Raw genomic sequence first — 17,626 nt, 5'->3', positions numbered from 1 at the left:
TATCCAGAGATTAACAATCAAGGGAGCGCGATGGACCTTAGATATTGAAGTCAGTTTGAGGTCGGGGGATTTGAGGAGGGACGCCCCTCAGTAGATGCTGAATGTAATCTATTATTTAGATAAATTAACCCCCATAACACCCACTTCTATAAACTTGGCATGTATAGACCGGGGTTGTATACTCCTCCCGACGTCGATTACAGCACTGCTGATTTTTGTTCAAGTAGTGTTATTCTAAATACATACATGCGCGATTTCGCTAGGGAGCTAATATAATTTAACGTCTTTTGCTGGAATATAAATTCTCAAGATTTTGAACGTAAGGAGCGAGAGAAATTTGACACCTTTTTGTAATGAGAACGTGACATTGTTAGACAAAAAGTAGTTTGAAAAATTACAAAAATTATATCTGTGCGGAATGTGAGGTGACGGTTGCCCGAATATAACTTCAAAATTCTGGGGGGGGGGGGGGCGGAGGGGTACTGCATTCCCCCAGTCTCCCGCCTACAGCTAATTATGTCTTTCAAAATACATGGAAAGTAATCACATGGCATTATCTCAGCTTGGATGAACACCATCAACAGTATCCCTTGCGTATTGCAAATGGATGAAAGGACGCTCGGAGGAAACTCGCCAAATCCATTTCTAATTCCGAATTTGACAACTACCATACGAAAAAAAGACCAAGGGATGATTAACCTACATTCAAATCAACAACAGAGGTACAACTAAGAGGGGGAGGGGGGGGGGTGTAGGCAACGTATTTTACTTCTACCTACTATGTCTAACTAGGGTAATAGTTACCACATCACCCTGGAAGCATTCGGGGCTTAATATTACAATGGAACATGCGCTGTACGAAAGTAAAATGTCTTTGATATCATGAGTCATCACCTACTAACCTCAATCTGCGACATTTATAAGTAGAGAGACACGATCGCATAAAAAGGACTTCAGGAATCAGTATATTATGACTGTTGACATAAACTCAGACAAGCAAAAGAAAATAAGAGTCGTGGAAGCTATATTAATATAAAGAAAACGGATCTGGATATAAAGAAAGGAGAAGTTGCATTAATTAAATGATTTGAAATTGCTGTCGGGAAAGAACATGATATCAGAATTTGCTCCTGGTTCAAGAGCATTAAAATAATTCTCAGGAAAACTCAATGGCCCCACCGAGGTGTAGCGTAGCGTAGCTGACAAGTCAGAAGAGAGGGGGGGGGGGGGGATCATCCTTGCTAGATGGCTAAATGAAATGGAGCGGGGGGGGGGGGGGGGAGCGAGTGTCTGTGTGTGTATCTGTAAAAGGGGTTTATGTAAAAACAAATCTTTCCACTCTCCAACTTTCCTTTCGCTGTCTTTCAATTTCTTTTCTTTTTGATCCATATTTATGTTTTCCCATTCAAATTTTACTTTAAGTTCAATTTATTCAATTTCAATAAAATCATATACAAGTCTTTTCTTTTACATTCTGATAAATAGAAAGACAGAGCAGATGCAAATAATTATACATGACATCAATGGTACCATAAAAGGCCAAAGCGGTCCTGTCTACATAGTTGCCTTTAATGTATTATATAATATGGGGGGCACCGCTTCTTCACCTGGCACTACTTCTTTACTTCACACAGCTAACGTTACTACACTGTCGCTCATAAAGGTGGAATATTTTTGTTTAATCCCAATTTATGGAATTATTTTAAAAATAATTTAAAAATAATAGATCTAGATAATAGTATACATTCTCAGATCTTATTGAATAATAATTTGCCAATGTGTAACTGTGAGGCCCCAGGATCAAAACCGTGTCGATGTGCTATATTAGTGCCCTTTTGTGGGGCATTAATCCTCATTACTGTCATTTATGACTTGAGGGCGTAGGTCCCCTCGTTAATAAGCATAATAGCATACACATGCTTTACACTGCAAAAACCAGGGTGTTAAATATTCAACACCAGCATGGAATAGAAAAATATCAACACCCTTGGTGTTCATTTCATGTCCGATTGGCGAAAAATAACACCAACGGTGTGAAAATATTCAATTACAGGCTGATGGTGTCATATTTGGTGTTATAAAATCGCACATGCGCATAAGCTAGAGAATTCGACGAAAATCATTGGACGAAAGTTGTCATATGATCCGATATGCGCCTCTGCAGCTGCGCGCGCACAGCTAGACGAGAGCGCGCATGTGGCTAGAGAATTTCACTGGCACTGACTTGAAGTCTTGATTCTGGAGTAGTAATTCTTCAAATTAGGCCTAAATTCTAGATGTGAAGTGATCGAAGTGCATGCAACCATGCCATTAAGCGTCAGGGTCTGTTCAGCGGATCGAAGTATTAGAAAATACCTGCCTATAGATCCAGAAGACACAGTAGGATTCTTTGAACTCAGTAAGTGTACATGGTTCTTGTTTGTTATAAACTTTTATAGATCTAGCCTATAGTATTACGTGTTCGTCAGCTGGCGCTAGCCGCGCCTGTCGTTGGGTAGCCCAGGCCTAGAGGTCTAGGCCTACTATGCCTTGGCTGTCCGGCCGGGTTGGGTATCCGGTCAGCATGATGCCATTTAATATTTTATGGATTTCTGAAAAATTATCATTGATAAATACTCCAAAGGGCAAACATTCATGATAGATCTAGGTCTATATATTGTTATTTAATACATAGACCTCTAGAATCTATTTGTTTCAAAATGTAAAGGAAAAATCAGTAGATCTAGACCTAGTCTAGGGCCTAATCCTGGGTTTTTGCAAAAATATCAGGTCTAGGCTAGATCTAGATCTAGATCTAGAAGTCTAGACTAGATCTAGACTCTAGATTTCTAGGCCTAACAGTTAGATCTAGAGTTCTAACGTTAGATCTGCATTGACATTAGGCCTAGATAGATCTATCTAGATCTAGATCTAACGTTAGATCTAGACTAGATCTAGACTACCCCATTCATGTAATAAAAAAAATGCAAAAATAATAAACATGGAAATTCAATCTCTAGATCTAGATCTAGATCTAGACTATTTGTAGCGCACACAACAGTCCAAACTCCACCCCCGGTTGAGCTTGATGTCCCATTTAACAGTTTTAGGGTGTATTATAAAATGGCTCTAGATCTAGCCTAGTATTTTAAGCATCGTGATTGGTCAATACGCGTCACATGGCATTGACAAATTTTTGATGCAAGCACGATTTTGCAGAAATGAGTGCAGAAAAAGCGCAGTAAAAAGTTATATTGCACGGTGCGTACGCGTGACCATGGGGATCCAGTGCGCGCGCGTACGCGTAGTACTAGTACGCTCCCTCGAGTGCATTGTAGGCTATAGGCTACGCGTAGCTAATATTGTACGCTCCAAGATCCACCATGATCCCCAGCGCAGCGTACGCGTTAGCTCTAGCTAGAGCGGGGTATTATTAGAAAGCAAATTTTTGTTTTACTTTTGCCTTGGATTTAGACCCGTTTTGACTTTTGGATTTTATAATGAAGCCAGGAATTTCAGCTGTCTGATGTAGACTCGTCTCTAGACACCCTATGCATTTTATTTTTAATCAAACAATGAATCCTGTAGACTTTTTGGTAAGCCTGCAAGGTCTTAGACCCTCATTTTATTTCTAGAACCAACATAACTCTAGATCTAGATCGAACTCTCGTATACTTAAGATCTAAACTTTTGTTTGTTGCTGTTTGTGTCGCTATTTTATAAAACAAATAACGCACTTGACCCTGTTGTGCGAAACGTAAATGCAGTGTTCGCTCGGTTTCTTCAGATGGTTCGCACTGTCAACTCGCCGCAAGCGGCTTGTTGCACAGAGCGGCACCAATATAAAGAAACCTCGCGCGTACTGCATTCACCGCTATTGCACTCTGGGACGTGCGTTATTTGTATACTATAGCACAGTTGGGCTTGTAGCAGCAGTTTTTGCAGCATTCGTTTATTATGACTGAGCCATCAATCTGTAAGAAACTGAAAAGTGCACTGTGATATTTATTCTCATTTATTTAATCTCTCCTACAGTCAGAAGAAAATTCCACATAAGGGATGGGGAAGATCTCGTACTTGTGGATGAACAAGAAGGGTTTGGTATAGACGATGACGTACCAGGAGATGTGGTGACCAGCAATCCCACAGTCAGCCTCATGGTGCTAAAAGAAGATGAAGAATGGTCTGGTAAGTTTTGGATAAAGTGCATTATAATACAAAATTGCAAATCCCTGCTAAATGTGATATCATCAGTAGCGGATTCAGGATTTTAAAATAGAGTTAGAGGGGTGCAAAGAGCATATTAAAAATAAAGAGGGGGCGCAGATCACAATTTAACCTTAGTAATGTGTATGTTCACGAGGTAATTCTCAAAATATAGAGGGGGCACATGCCGGGTGCGCCCCCTGCTGGATCCGCCACTGATCATTGTATGTGCATGCATGTTAAAATGAGTCAGCGTTCGTCTGGTAGCAGGTACAGTGTAGGCTTGTATGCTGTATAGAGTCTAGGGAATTAACATTTTGCTTTTCATAAGCAATAAATGAATGTGCAGTTCAAATTACAGGCACAGGTCTCAAAACTTGGTGGAGGAAAAAAAAACCTACCCTTTTTTGATGACGTAACCTTGCCACAAGAGCCGTGATTTGTGGGCGGTCAATGATCTAAATTCGAAGTCTAAAGATTATAAAAATTACAGATTCTTACAAATTGAATTTTTTAACAATGCAAACTTGCATTTAAAAAAAAAATGTCTTTAATTTAAATTGTGACCCCACCGAACAAATTTGAGGAGGGGACTGTGAAACGGGCGCCATACTTGTGTGTTTCTGTGCGTGTCTGTGTATGATCTTTGACCTTTTGCTTCAAAATCCTACAAAAGGCCACTCCTATGCCATTTCTCATCTGATTTTGATTCTGTTTGCTTTGTGTGATAGCACGAGGTGAGGGCTATTGGACCCATAGAAACCAATAAGTTTAATGGTTTCAATAGGGAAAGGGAAATAAAGGACCCATAGAAACCAGCAGAAAGGTTATATTGCTCCAATAGAAATCCAACACATACTTCTGTTGGTCCATTAGAAATCCATCAGAAAATTTTTGCTGATCCAATAATAGGAATCCAACAATTTCTTTCTGTTAGTCTTATACTTATAGAAAACCATCATGAAAGAATTCTGTTGGATTATATTGGACAGACCTATTGGTTTCATTGGGAACAGTCCAATGGAAAAGTAATTGAACATTTCTAAATGCTAGTATTATAATTCACTTAGACATGAATGAATGCATCAATTAACAAATTGTCCATTAAAAAATGCTCAAGTATTATAAAATTAACAAATGTGTCAGACCAATATAACTTAGCTGGTTTCTGATGGTTTTAGACTAATAGAAATTTATATGCAGTTGGACCTCCCTTATCCAGTCTCCTTTATCCAGATCACTTGAGAATTTGCCTATTTTACTCAAATAATTAGCGGAACCAACAAAGATTTCAAGCATACTCGTAATATCGCAAACTATTTGGGTTACTTATATACATTATTCCCAACATTGTTATTACACATTCAATTCAATTTTTCATGATCAGAAACATGCATTCATTCAAACTCGGCAACTGCATGTTTTGAATATAGGATTCCCTTATGCATGTTAGTGCTGATCCCAAGTGTGGGGATAAAGGAGGCCCAACTGTATTCAATTCTACCAAAGTTTAAGATGCCAGTATTCATTGTTTTTTAACAGTGCTCATGGCTTTATATCTTTTTTTCTTTATTAAAGGTTCAGATGTACATAGCATCACAAGTGCAGACACTATCAAGGTGGATACCAGCTCCTCTTCCCTGAGTAGCTCAGAATCTGATTCAAGTTTTTGCTCCAGTAGAAAGAGGCCACGATTAAATGCCCTCAGTGAATCAGGTGCAATCACTGACAACTCTTGTGAGGTAAGGTTAAGAAAAAATTGTTTGCTTCATTTCAATCTCAGCTATCATAATCAACATAATATAAGGGACTCATCACCTATACGGATTTCATATTATTTAAAATTGAAAATGATATTGGGAGAAAAAAAATACATCTAGTGTAGTTAGAACTAACATTGTAAATTAATATTTCCTGTAGTAAGGTTTTTGTAATGGTATAGGTTAACATTAGGCAACTAATTTGATTTCTTTTTTGGTACATCTAAGCTGACGACTCCTGTAAGATATTGGCCATCTTTTTTGCTTCGTCATCTGTCATAAGTTTTCCATAAACTTTTACAGTTTCATTTTCTTCCAATGGGTGGTATGATTTCAAACAAATGATATTATGTCTAGAGGTTTAAATTGAATTGCCAAATTTTATGAAATGTTTTAGAAATGGGAAAGAGAAATGAGGTAAATAATCATCGAATAATACATCTCATGATCTGGTTCCATATAGACCTCTGAGGGTATCAAGGAAAAGGACTAATATCAAAATTAAAAAGTTGAAGATGAGATGCATCGATTGTTACATAACCTTTATTGTAGTGTTCATGATGATCCCAAACATAGAATAGTTTCCTGCTGTATTGTTTGTGGATATGAAAGTAATGAACACTGTTCAGGGCACTTTAGACGGTCTCCCCATGGCATTGGGCTTGCATGTCTATATTAAGTAGAAGGAACTCGCATTACAATAAACACAAATTTACCTGTAGCCTCATGTGTCCCCTCGTGTGTGTGTATGTGCGTGTGTGCATATGTGTGTTTGGGGTGTTTGTGGGAGTGTGTATTTAACAATATTTAAACTATTTCAAGCTCTATAAATAAATATATTATTATTTAGAATTTATGATTATTGGCCATATATCAATTTTAATATCATAATGTACCTATATAAATTCATAGTCATTCATAAAATTTCGTGCCCTTAGAAAGGTCAGTATGAATTAAAGTGCCTGAAAGTGCATTATAAACTCAATATGTTTATTTATGACTTAATGGGATGATTTACCTGTTTGCAGTTTGTACAAGAAATTTTGCGGCACAGAGGTGATGCCATTCTCCGAGAGTATGAATTGACTGGAGCACTTCAAGATAAAACTAGACGGCAGATGATTAACCTTTTGGTAGCCCACATGCAAGAACACTATGGGTAAGTGCCAGCAAATTTTCTTTTATGATTGTGTAAATGCACATAATAATTATCAGGTACTACCAATTATGTGAAAAGAAACTGAGGTAACATGGTCAACTTTAAAGGAATTTGTTGTCTCTTCAAAATCATTTTTCAAAATATTCATTTTTTATGCCTCCGCCACCGTCAGGTGGTGCCGGAGGCATTATGTTTTCGGGGTTGTCCGTCCGTCCTTCCGTCCGTGCGTCCGTGTGTCCGTCCGTGCGTCCGTCCGTCGGAAACTTGTTACCACGATAACTTCAGAACTACTGGACGGATTTTTACCAAACTTGACACAAGTATTTATATACATGTGAGGATGAACTGATTAGATTTGGGGTTTAGGGGGTCAAAGGGCAAAGGTCACAGGGCCAAACAAAAATTGTAAAAAATTACCCGAAAAAAGCTCGATATTGCTATAACTTCAGACAAATTGAACTAATTTCTTTCAAACCTAGCTCAATTATGTATTAGCATGGGAGGAAGAAGATTTTGGGTTCACGGGGTCAAAGTTCATAGTGCCCAAAATTTGTAAAATCACCCAAAATGTTTCGGATTTCCAATGGCATGGAACAAGCAATAATATCTTTCTGATCGCATGATGGCAGAGGCTTAAATTTTGACCGTGCGTGGTCGAAGATTCATCTAGTTTTAAATGTGATTTGCACATGATGGTTATCAGGTATTACCAGTCTTGTGAGTGACATTTTTGGGTCATTACGTTAAAATAGATTAATGCCGTAGATGTTAGCGGCCTCATCGTCATGAGGCCTCACTTTATAAATGTATTATGAACTAACCATGTGATATTTTGAGATTTTAAAGTAATAAAAAAATACTAAACTATAGCAAATTATATGATGCAGACGAGACCACTAGGGGTATGCTACTTGTTATCAACATACTAAGTTCTGTTTTAATAGAGCCAGTCATGAGTCCATATGACTGTAATTCTCATACAGGAGATGTGCTTTCTTATTTCACAGCAAACATCCAAAAGCAGCTATGAAAACCAAATATGCCATGGGGATAGTGAATCTGTTTCCAAGACTCAAGGATCCGTTTACTAGCACAGGTCATGTAAGTATTATAATCTGGGCCCATATTCAAATAAATACTTTGACTAAGTAAGTTTTTTTACTAAGTATTTTGGCTAAGGTATTTACTTATTTTGTATTCAATTCAGTTCTTAGCATTTTACTTTAGTAAGTCAAAATTTAAGTAAAATACTTATTGAGAGGCATTGTGACATCACGATTTTGTGACCAAATGATGCGCAATCAACACATTGCACCAAAAATGCGCTACTTCATAATTCTCCGCAGCTGAGAGTGACTGCGCACATACATGTAAGCCTTCATCTACCAGTTAAATTTGTAAATGCTTTGGCTTAAGTCTCCTCTAGAGGTGTCTTAAATTTAAAGTAAAATACTTAGCCAAATTTATGAATTGAATACCAAAATCTGCAAAGTATTTTATCCGAGCAAAAATCTAAGAAAAAATATTTATTTTTCTGACTGAAGTATTTAATTGAATATGGGCCCTGCATGGTCCTCTCTGATAAGAAGGTATTGCATTCCATTAATCAAAAGAAAACTTATGATACTCTGATAAGATAAAAATACCCTCAAAATCTCTCTAAATTATATTCTGAGAAGAATTTTTTTTTTTAAATTTTATCTTGTGTAGGTCACACTCCACCATCTTTGGCACAATATCCAATAAGAAATGTATGATACCATTCTACTCTCCTTCACAACCACTCAAAACTCTTTTTTTCTTGAAGTGGGGCAGAGTGATGGCTGCTTCCTTGTATCAAAGTCAAGATGCTTGCATTATATGACACTAATGCTACTTTGCTAAAATTTCTTTGAAAACTACAATTTCTCATCACATCATTTTGTGCATCATTTCAAGGTTAATATTATCAACAAAAAGCTTATACATACATTTTCAACCACGCGGTCAAAGATTCATCTCGTTCTTTCACTTTAGGAAGCTTATTTTGATGCAAGAAGTAACACGGGATTCCTGGCTGCTAGAATAAAAAATGTTAACCGCACAACAGAGGAGAAGACATCCAACCCATTACCCAAGCCATCAAGCAGAGATGGTGGTCCTGGGAAGGTCCGAGAAGGTGACCAAGAATCTGCTCCAGGCTGCACCTATGATGAAGACCTCAACTGGTTACGACACTGTCCAACATTAGAACGTGATTCTACCCTGGTTGTTGAAAAGATGAAATCCACTTTTCCTGTTAGACAGCATATGGTCAGGGACGGACGCTCCGCATCGGATATTTTGGAACAGTTTCCTTTTGAAACTGTTCCAGGTTTGGTAAGTGTTACAAAAAAATTTACTCCTAATTCTTGATTTAGCCTCTCAGGCCTAAGGCAACAAAATTATGTGTATGGGAATTAAAGCATCAGAATTATTACTTGGCACTGAGGCATCAAATTCATATTTCTCTGTTTTATTATATATGTTTGAGATTTTGAAAATATCAGTCCGAAGATTCTGCCAGTTTTATCCTTCAATCTGTATCTGTATTTACCGCATGTGACTGTCTGTTGGTGAACAATCACCATTACTGGTTGTCATGTACCTTTGGACAGTGAGCATCAACATGAGTGATATCTAGCAAATCTAATCTATTTCAAAGGTCCAGCAAGTTTCATTCATGTATGGATTTTGTGTAGAGAGACCTTCAAAAGTACTTCTTAGTGGTTGCTATTCAGATAAATATTTGAAGAATCCCCTTTTCCTGGATCTGGGGTGTGTATATATGGGGGTCTGAGCTTTGACGGTACCTTATTATATTGCTGATTTAGTCTAACTGGGGTATCTGTACTGTAAAATTATGCATAGTTTATTTTTTCTCTCTTTTCCCCGTTTTCCTTTTACATGTATTCTTGCAGATTGAGGTAGATTTTCGGAAACTTTTTCCTGAAAATCACTCGCGTTTCCTGACCAAATGGCCCGAGTTGAAGCCCAAGGTTGTTACACTTGCAAGACAACTTCTGAAGCAGAAAGGAAACTTGACAGTGATGGAGCTTCTGTCATCTTATGACAGTTCTGATCAAAATAAAGAAGGTATTTTTGCACATTCCCTTGAATGCACCCTCCGATGTCATAAAGGGTGGAATTCTTGATGGTGGTTTATTTGAGACCATGGATAAACCATTGATAGGTTAGTTTAAATTTGAGCATATATGTGCTTCACACAAGCATGTTCATTGGACAAGTTTTAGAATACATGCAAATCTAATCCAATCCATGGTTTTGAACCAAGTTTAGACCTTGGTCTTAAACCACCATTGAGAATTCCACCAAAGAGCTTGCAGTCTCATTAAAAATGTATATTAAGGGACAAGTATGCTGAAATCACAAAAAATGACCCATCCCAATTAAAACAATTCCCCCCCCCCTTTTTTTTGTCAACTCCTCCAACAAATTATATTTATCTGGAAGGCTGGGATACAGTAGGGTTATTGGGCATCTCAAATAATGTGGACTCTTGTTGCAATGAGAATTACAAAAAATTACATTACATGCCCACTTGGCAAAGTTATTTGTAGTTGGAACATGCTCTCCATAATTCTTTTATTATATTAATTATATAATTATGAAGAAGAAATTTATATAATTATGAAGAAAAAAGTTTGTTGCATGGCCCATTGTGGAATCTTTATAAGGATTATCACATTGCCAATCATTACTTTTGAAATAGAATGAGCTTCTGTTTTGAAACAAAGCATCATGTTTATATGTTCACTTTGTTATTTTTCTTCCTCAGATATGATATGCATGGCTTATTATCTTATAATATGAACTTGAATCGACCCCACAGGACCCTGCATTTACATATTAGCAGCTTGCTTGTGTTTACTCTGTCTTTATTTGAAGATAAATGCTTTAGAATTCAGAAAATCATGATATTTTTGTTTTTCTTCATTAGTTAACTTTGAAAAATATGGTGGCCCATAGGGGACATATTTGATAAATTGTTAATTGCAACATTTGATTCCAGTATTGATGCAATTTTTGTGATTTAATCATGAAAAGGATGTCAAATTGGGTAGAAGCATGTTAAATTCAGTAGAACAAGAAAAAAATTGTAAAAAAAAAAACATGAACTTATGCTACTAAAGAGTTTGTTATATATGTGTCAACAGAGAACAATCTAGGTTAGGTGCTTTGCCATGAATGTTGCCTTCTCCCATGCATAAATATCCCGTTTATTATTTTCCTATTGATTTCTTTTTTCCCATCCCCCTTTGTATAAATTCTCATAAGAAAGAAGAAGAAGGCGTTGCTATAAGTGTCAGTAAAATTTCTCCAAGGGTGCCAAGCTGGCATCAATTGGATTTTTGGTTTAGTACCCCTAAACTGCATTAACAGCCACTTGCATGCTTTGGCTATAATATTGATAAGTCCTCGACTATATACTTATTTCTTATAATAGTTTCTTGTTACAGGCTATTTTGATTCAAATTTTAGCAGGTCAGTTTGTAATTATTTTGGTACATTTAACTTCTATTTTTCACCTTGATCAACATGTAAGCCTGTTTAATAATAACCATTTTCATTTTGTAATGCACAGGATGGAATTCCAGCACATCTGCTATCCTCCTCCTCTTGTGCCTATTGCCTCCTGCAAGCCAAGGGAAGTCCAAAGCTGCGTCAGCAAAAGTGTCCATTTCTTCAGCTCTCTCGAGGGTTATTCAATTTCAGAAGGTATTTAGCTTTTCATTACGAAAGAGAACTGTAAATATTAAGTACCGGTAATACCCTGTCACATAAAACACATTCTTGCTGCATTAAAAAAAAAGTTTCAGAAAGCATCGTGATGTGTGTTCAAAGAGAACAATTATATTGGTTTATGATCTCTTACATGAAGAGGCTTAGACTGATTTGGACAGAGAAGGTGCTCGAGAAATTTAGGCCTATTCAAAAACTTCACCCGCCTTGAAATTGGTCGGAGTAAAATAAACTAGAACAGTAGACATCAAGATTTGCAAACAAATACTAGGAACATGTTGTGTATGAAAACATAGTAACAACTTGTGTGATATATCAGGCATGTTGCCTTTGATTTTCACAGCCCTACATGGAGAATCAATAAATGAAAAGGAATATTTCATGCCACAAATTTGCTGCAAGTTAATAATAGTGCAGAAATTGCAGTATCTTTATTTTTCGTACTCCTTTTGTGGAAGTTGAAATGTCTTGACCACATTAGAAAGACCCTTTTTAATCATATACATAAAACAAGCTTTGAAAGTACTTGCATTTTTACCCCTCTACAGGGTAAGAAAAATTGTATTTCATTACAAAAAATATCATCTGATATTTTGATGTTATATCATTTGATGGACCAATTCCAATTCTTTTCTTTGATGTAAATTTGATTTGGTTTTATGTCCTACATTATTGTCCAATAACCCTTTTGTAAAAACACAATTTCCCCCAGTACTACATGTAAGGCTGTCTTTTAAAAATGTTGATCGAAATATGTTGTTCATTGAAATGCGTTGAGTATTGAAATGCGTTGAGTGCTAGTTACATTCTATACAAATAATTTGTTTTCAACACAGACAGGAGGGAGTATTCAAGCATTCCTCGACAACACAAAAGAGACCAAGAGTCAACCGTTCCTTCTGGCAATTGGCAATTCCAAGGCCCGAATCACCAACTACATGATCATTGTGGATCACAAGGCCATTCCATGTTCGGCACGCACGGTCGAAGCAGCAGTAGATTTACTCTTCAAGACCCACTTTGTCTTTGGCCTGCAGTACTGCTTGTCTCTGCGGCAGTTCTGGACTTTTGTCCAGACTGCCATTTTTGAAATCGATATCGGAGTGTCCCGGGAAACACCAAGAGTACGTGAAATTAGATCGAAATTGTTAGCACCATGATTTGCTTCAAATGCCACAAACAGTTTGCAATACCCAAATTGGTTCAACATTTGAGATTGAAACATGGAGTTATTGAAGATGGTAAAGAAGTATTGACCTGTGGGCAGGGAGCTTGTGCGAGAACATTTCATACTTTTCGAGGATTTCGGGGACATTTGCAGACTCACCTTAAAACCGATTTTCCAGATAATAAAGAGCAGTCTAATGAAAATGATAAAGTGAGTGACTTTCCTGAAGAAAGTCTTGAAAGTCTTCAAGAATACAATATTAATAATGATGAGATTGTTGAAGATCAGGATGTATATGAAGATGACATTTTATCTGTAGATACCTTGAACAGGCAGTGTGTAAATGTAATTTCAAAATTTTCAGCAAATAGTGCAAACTCTGGAAAAGTTGTAAATGATGTAGTAGAAACAACCAGTGCGATTGTAGGTGATGTAGTAAAAAGTGCATCGGCAGCCGTTACAGCTGCTTTCTTAAAACATAAGCTGCCTATAGAATCCGAGGCTTATAAGGAGATTCAAACACATTTTGCTATGCTTGAAAAGCCCTTTGAAAATTTGAATTCAGAATATAAGCGGACAAAGTATTGTGAATCAATTGGACTTGTTGAACCACAAGAAATCAAGTTAGGCATCCGATATGATAGTCGTCTCAATAAAAGAACTAAGCAGTATGAACAGATTGCTATTGAAGATACATTTGTTTACGTTCCCATTTTAGATTCTTTGAAGCAGCTTTTAAGCAATAAAGATATATTGCATTTTGCTACTCATGACCATAAGAGCACAGATGGTGTAATGAGAGATTATTGTGATGGTTCACAATTTGAGAAAACCCCTCTTTTCCATGAAGATGAGAATGCCCTCCAAATTCACTGTTTTTATGATGATTTCGAGACTGTGAACCCCATTGGTTCAAAAACAAAAATTCACAAGATAGGTGCTTTATATTTCATTTTGAAAAATCTGCCACCAAAGTATAATTCCAATCTTTCCAATATCAATCTTATAGCTCTATGGTATGCTGAAGATGCCAAGAAATATGGATTTAATGCTATTCTCAAGCACATTGTAAAAGACATTAATATCCTGTCAACAGTTGGCATTGCTCTCCCTAATGGAATTGTGAAGAAGGGGACCATTACTCAAATAAGTGCTGATAATCTTGGTGCTAATTCCCTACTGGGATTTGTAGAGAGCTTTTCTGCTCATTATTACTGTCGATTATGTGTTACAAGTAAGGAAGAGGCACAGAACAAATTCAAAGAGGTTTCAATGGATATGCGCACCAGGCAGACTTATGAGCAACATTTAGAAGAAGCTGAAGCTCAAACTACCCAGTCACATGTGTTTGGAGTGAAACAAAAGACTGTATTGAATGATTGTATTTACTTTCATGTCTTGGCAAACTTTTCACTAGATATAATGCATGATCTTTTGGAAGGCATAGTTCAGTATGAGCTGAAACTTGTTCTAGAGTATTTCATATATGAAAGGCAACCGCCCCTCTTGTCCCAAGATGAACTGAATCAGAGAGTCGCCAGCCATTGCTTAAACCGTACAGATAACAAGAACAAACCATCCTTTATTAAACTTAGGTCAGCTAGGAATGATGTTGGACAGAAGGCTATGCAAGCATGGTGCTTGATTCGAAATCTGCCATTCATAATTGCTCAAGACATTGAAGAAGGAAATGTCTACTGGGAATTGCTACTTAGATTACTAGATTGTATGGACATTATTTTTGCTCCTCAATTGACAGCAGGCTTGATAGCCCAATTGTCTATTCTTACTGAAGAACATCACACACATTTCCAGAAAACCTTTCCTGACAGAAGGTTGTTGCCAAAACACCACTTTATGGTGCATTATCCAACGTGTTTGAGAGAAGTTGGGCCACTCATACATGTATGGTGTATGAGGTACGAAGCGAAACATCACTATTTTGGCCGTGTTGCAGAATCTGTGCGTAATTACAAAAACATTTGTAAATCACTTGCCAAAAAACATCAGACAGCACTAACGTTCCATCTTCAGTCAAACCATCCTTTGGAATATCTGGAGGTTGGGCCAGGTAGTTCACTACTTTTGTCAGATTTAGATGAAAATATTGGACAGATTGTGCAAGAGCAAATCCAAGTAGAGGATCTTTCTACTGAATTATTTGATGCCAACTGGGTTAAAGTACATGGAACACATTATCAGTTGTCACTTCTGGTCTGCCATGATGTTAGCGAGCTTCCTCTGTTTGGTCAAATAGAGCATATCATTGTACACAATAGCACTGTATTTTTTGTACTTGTCCAATTAGATACAGTGTATTACAATTCACACTATCATGCCTATGCAGTAGAATTTAGTTTTCCACGTTGTCATGTAGTGAAGAATCAAAAGGAACTTGTTGACTACAAACCACTAGATTTGATGACAACTTTGTCGAAGACAGACTCGAGGAAGTATGTAGCACCAAGGCATGTACTTTTTAAGTAATTTAAAGCTTTCAAGCTAATGTCTGGTTTTGCTTAGTGGTATCAATTGGTTTTAAAAATAATTTTGATCAATAATATTTTGGACTCTTAATTGTTAACATCTTTAAATTGGTTAATTCGAAACCAAATTGAAGTCAAATAGCTGTTGTATATTTTCTTTTTTTTTCTTACAAGAAAAACAATTCTATGATGTTTGTGCATGAAAGCCAGTGAACTAGAAGTGCATGGACTGATTTTTGTTGTTGTTGTTTATATCCTGTTGGAAAAACGAGCAGCGAATTAGTTGATATAGAAATGCATAATTTTACTTTTTGATTTTTTCTCCCAGGAGTAAAATGGGAAATACATGTTTGTAAACAGAAAGCTGTAAAAGAATGTTCACCTATATTAGAATGAATGTGGAATTTATAGTGTTTTTTTAATGTTTTTGAAACATTTGTTTAACCCTTTACAAGCAGTGAAGGAGATAAAAATCCCCTGAAATAATTAAATCATCCTGAATCTCAATGGTTGCAGGCCTGTGGTAAAAAAAAATCTTGTTAAACAAAACTGCTGGATAAGATTTGTTAGTTTTGCTATTGTTCTTGAAGGCTGCTTCCTAGCATAAGACATTAAAAAGCCTTACTATAATTAGTCTGCGAGCACAGACCATTGGCTTCGGTTTTGCAATTTGCATAGTGCACGATGTAAAATGGAATATGTTTGTAAACAGAAAGCTGTAAAAGAATGTTCACCTATATTAGAATGAATGTAGAATTTATAGTGTTTTTTCAATGTTTTTGAAACATTTGTTTAACCCTTTACAAGCAGTGAAGCTAGGAGATAAAAATCCCCTGAAATAATTAAATCATCCTGAATCTCAATGGTTGCAGGCCTGTGGTAAAAAAATCTTGTTCAACAAAACTGCTGGATGAGATTTGTTAGTGTTGCTATTGTTCTAGCATAAGAAATTAAAGTCATACTATAATTAGTCTGCGGGCACAGACCATTGGCTTCGGTTTTGCAATTTGCATAGTGCACGATGTAGAGTCTGCATTTAGAGACTACATATACACATACAGTTATGCTCCCTTTAAGGGATCATGATATGAGTGAAAGTAGTCTCTGACTGCAGACTCTGAAATATGCACTACGAAACTTGCGAAAAACCGAAGCCGAGAGTCTGCCTGCAGATTATACTAGCAGTTTCCAAGGTTTTTTTTTTTTGGGGGGGGGCACTCTGTATATTTCATATGAAAAAGATTCTGTGATATTTTCCTTCAGCATGCATGTACTAGGATTCAAGGTGAAATGTGTCAAAATTCTTATTAGCTACATAATTCACTCTGATGTAGAAGCATAATGTTTGTTGTTTTTTTTGTTTTGTCTTCATTTATACATGCATTTTGCATCCTGTTTAGTTTCTATTTATCAGAAACGACTTTGATTTTTCATTCCTTGAAAGGAATTATGACATTGTTTAAAGTTTTTATATTGGAAAATTTTTAGTTACTTGTTTCATCCTTTTTTTTTTTTTACTTATAAGGGTGGATTCATAATAACAGATTTTGAATGATTTTTAGTTACTTGTTTCATCCTTTTTTTTTTACTTATAAGGGTGGATTCATAATAACAGATTTTGAATGATTTAAAAAAGTGTGTTTTGTTGTATTCAGACAAATGAGTCACAGATTTTGAATACATGACAAAAGGATTTAATGTTGAACCATACAAGATAAAAACGCTAAGCATCATTGATTTCAACATGAATGAAAACAAGTTGTTTAATTTATTGATTAAACAAGCACCATGTGTTTTTGTTTACGAAAAAAAATTGTTTCTTTTCACTTCTTGTGTGTATTTGAATATTTTCTGTGCATGTGTTAAGATGGAGTGAGCTGGAATGAATTGTTGGTGTTGAAAGAATGGTGTGTTGAGTTTTTTAAACACTGAGACTAGCATTGAATTGCAATACCAAGAGTAGAAAAGTAGTAGACCTTTAGTGTTATATAACACCAAAAATAGGATTTATTGCAACACCGAAGAATGGTGCTGGATTTTATATTAACACCATAAATAGAATTGGATTGCAACACCAAGAGCAGAA

At 36.4% G+C, this 17,626-nt stretch overlaps 1 protein-coding gene across 1 annotated transcript; it reads left to right on the top strand.

Annotated features, from left to right (window-relative positions):
• Window positions 1-2,275: 2,275 nt before the first annotated feature.
• Window positions 2,276-15,876, top strand: LOC105441480. Its single transcript, XM_030987097.1, has 9 exons — window positions 2,276-2,398; window positions 4,015-4,167; window positions 5,764-5,927; window positions 6,974-7,104; window positions 8,112-8,205; window positions 9,121-9,462; window positions 10,044-10,218; window positions 11,729-11,862; window positions 12,723-15,876. Exons 1-9 carry the CDS (start codon window positions 2,305-2,307, stop codon window positions 13,044-13,046), a joined length of 1,611 nt encoding a protein of 536 aa, XP_030842957.1. The 5' UTR covers window positions 2,276-2,304; the 3' UTR covers window positions 13,047-15,876.
• Window positions 15,877-17,626: the final 1,750 nt, after the last annotated feature.

The sequence above is a fragment of the Strongylocentrotus purpuratus genome, unplaced genomic scaffold (genome assembly GCF_000002235.5).
Source record: "Strongylocentrotus purpuratus isolate Spur 01 unplaced genomic scaffold, Spur_5.0 spur5_contig_838, whole genome shotgun sequence".
Lineage (NCBI taxonomy): Eukaryota > Metazoa > Echinodermata > Echinoidea > Camarodonta > Strongylocentrotidae > Strongylocentrotus > Strongylocentrotus purpuratus.
This window is presented reverse-complemented; position numbering and strand designations above follow the sequence as displayed.

Bases quoted from the DNA above. Each gene is read 5' to 3' on its own strand.
- LOC105441480 (XM_030987097.1), top strand. From the start codon at position 2,305: ATGCCATTAAGCGTCAGGGTCTGTTCAGCGGATCGAAGTATTAGAAAA. The intron at 7,105-8,111 runs GTAAGTGCCAGC...CTTATTTCACAG, and splicing joins CACATGCAAGAACACTATGG to CAAACATCCAAAAGCAGCTA. The intron at 9,463-10,043 runs GTAAGTGTTACA...GTATTCTTGCAG, and splicing joins TTGAAACTGTTCCAGGTTTG to ATTGAGGTAGATTTTCGGAA.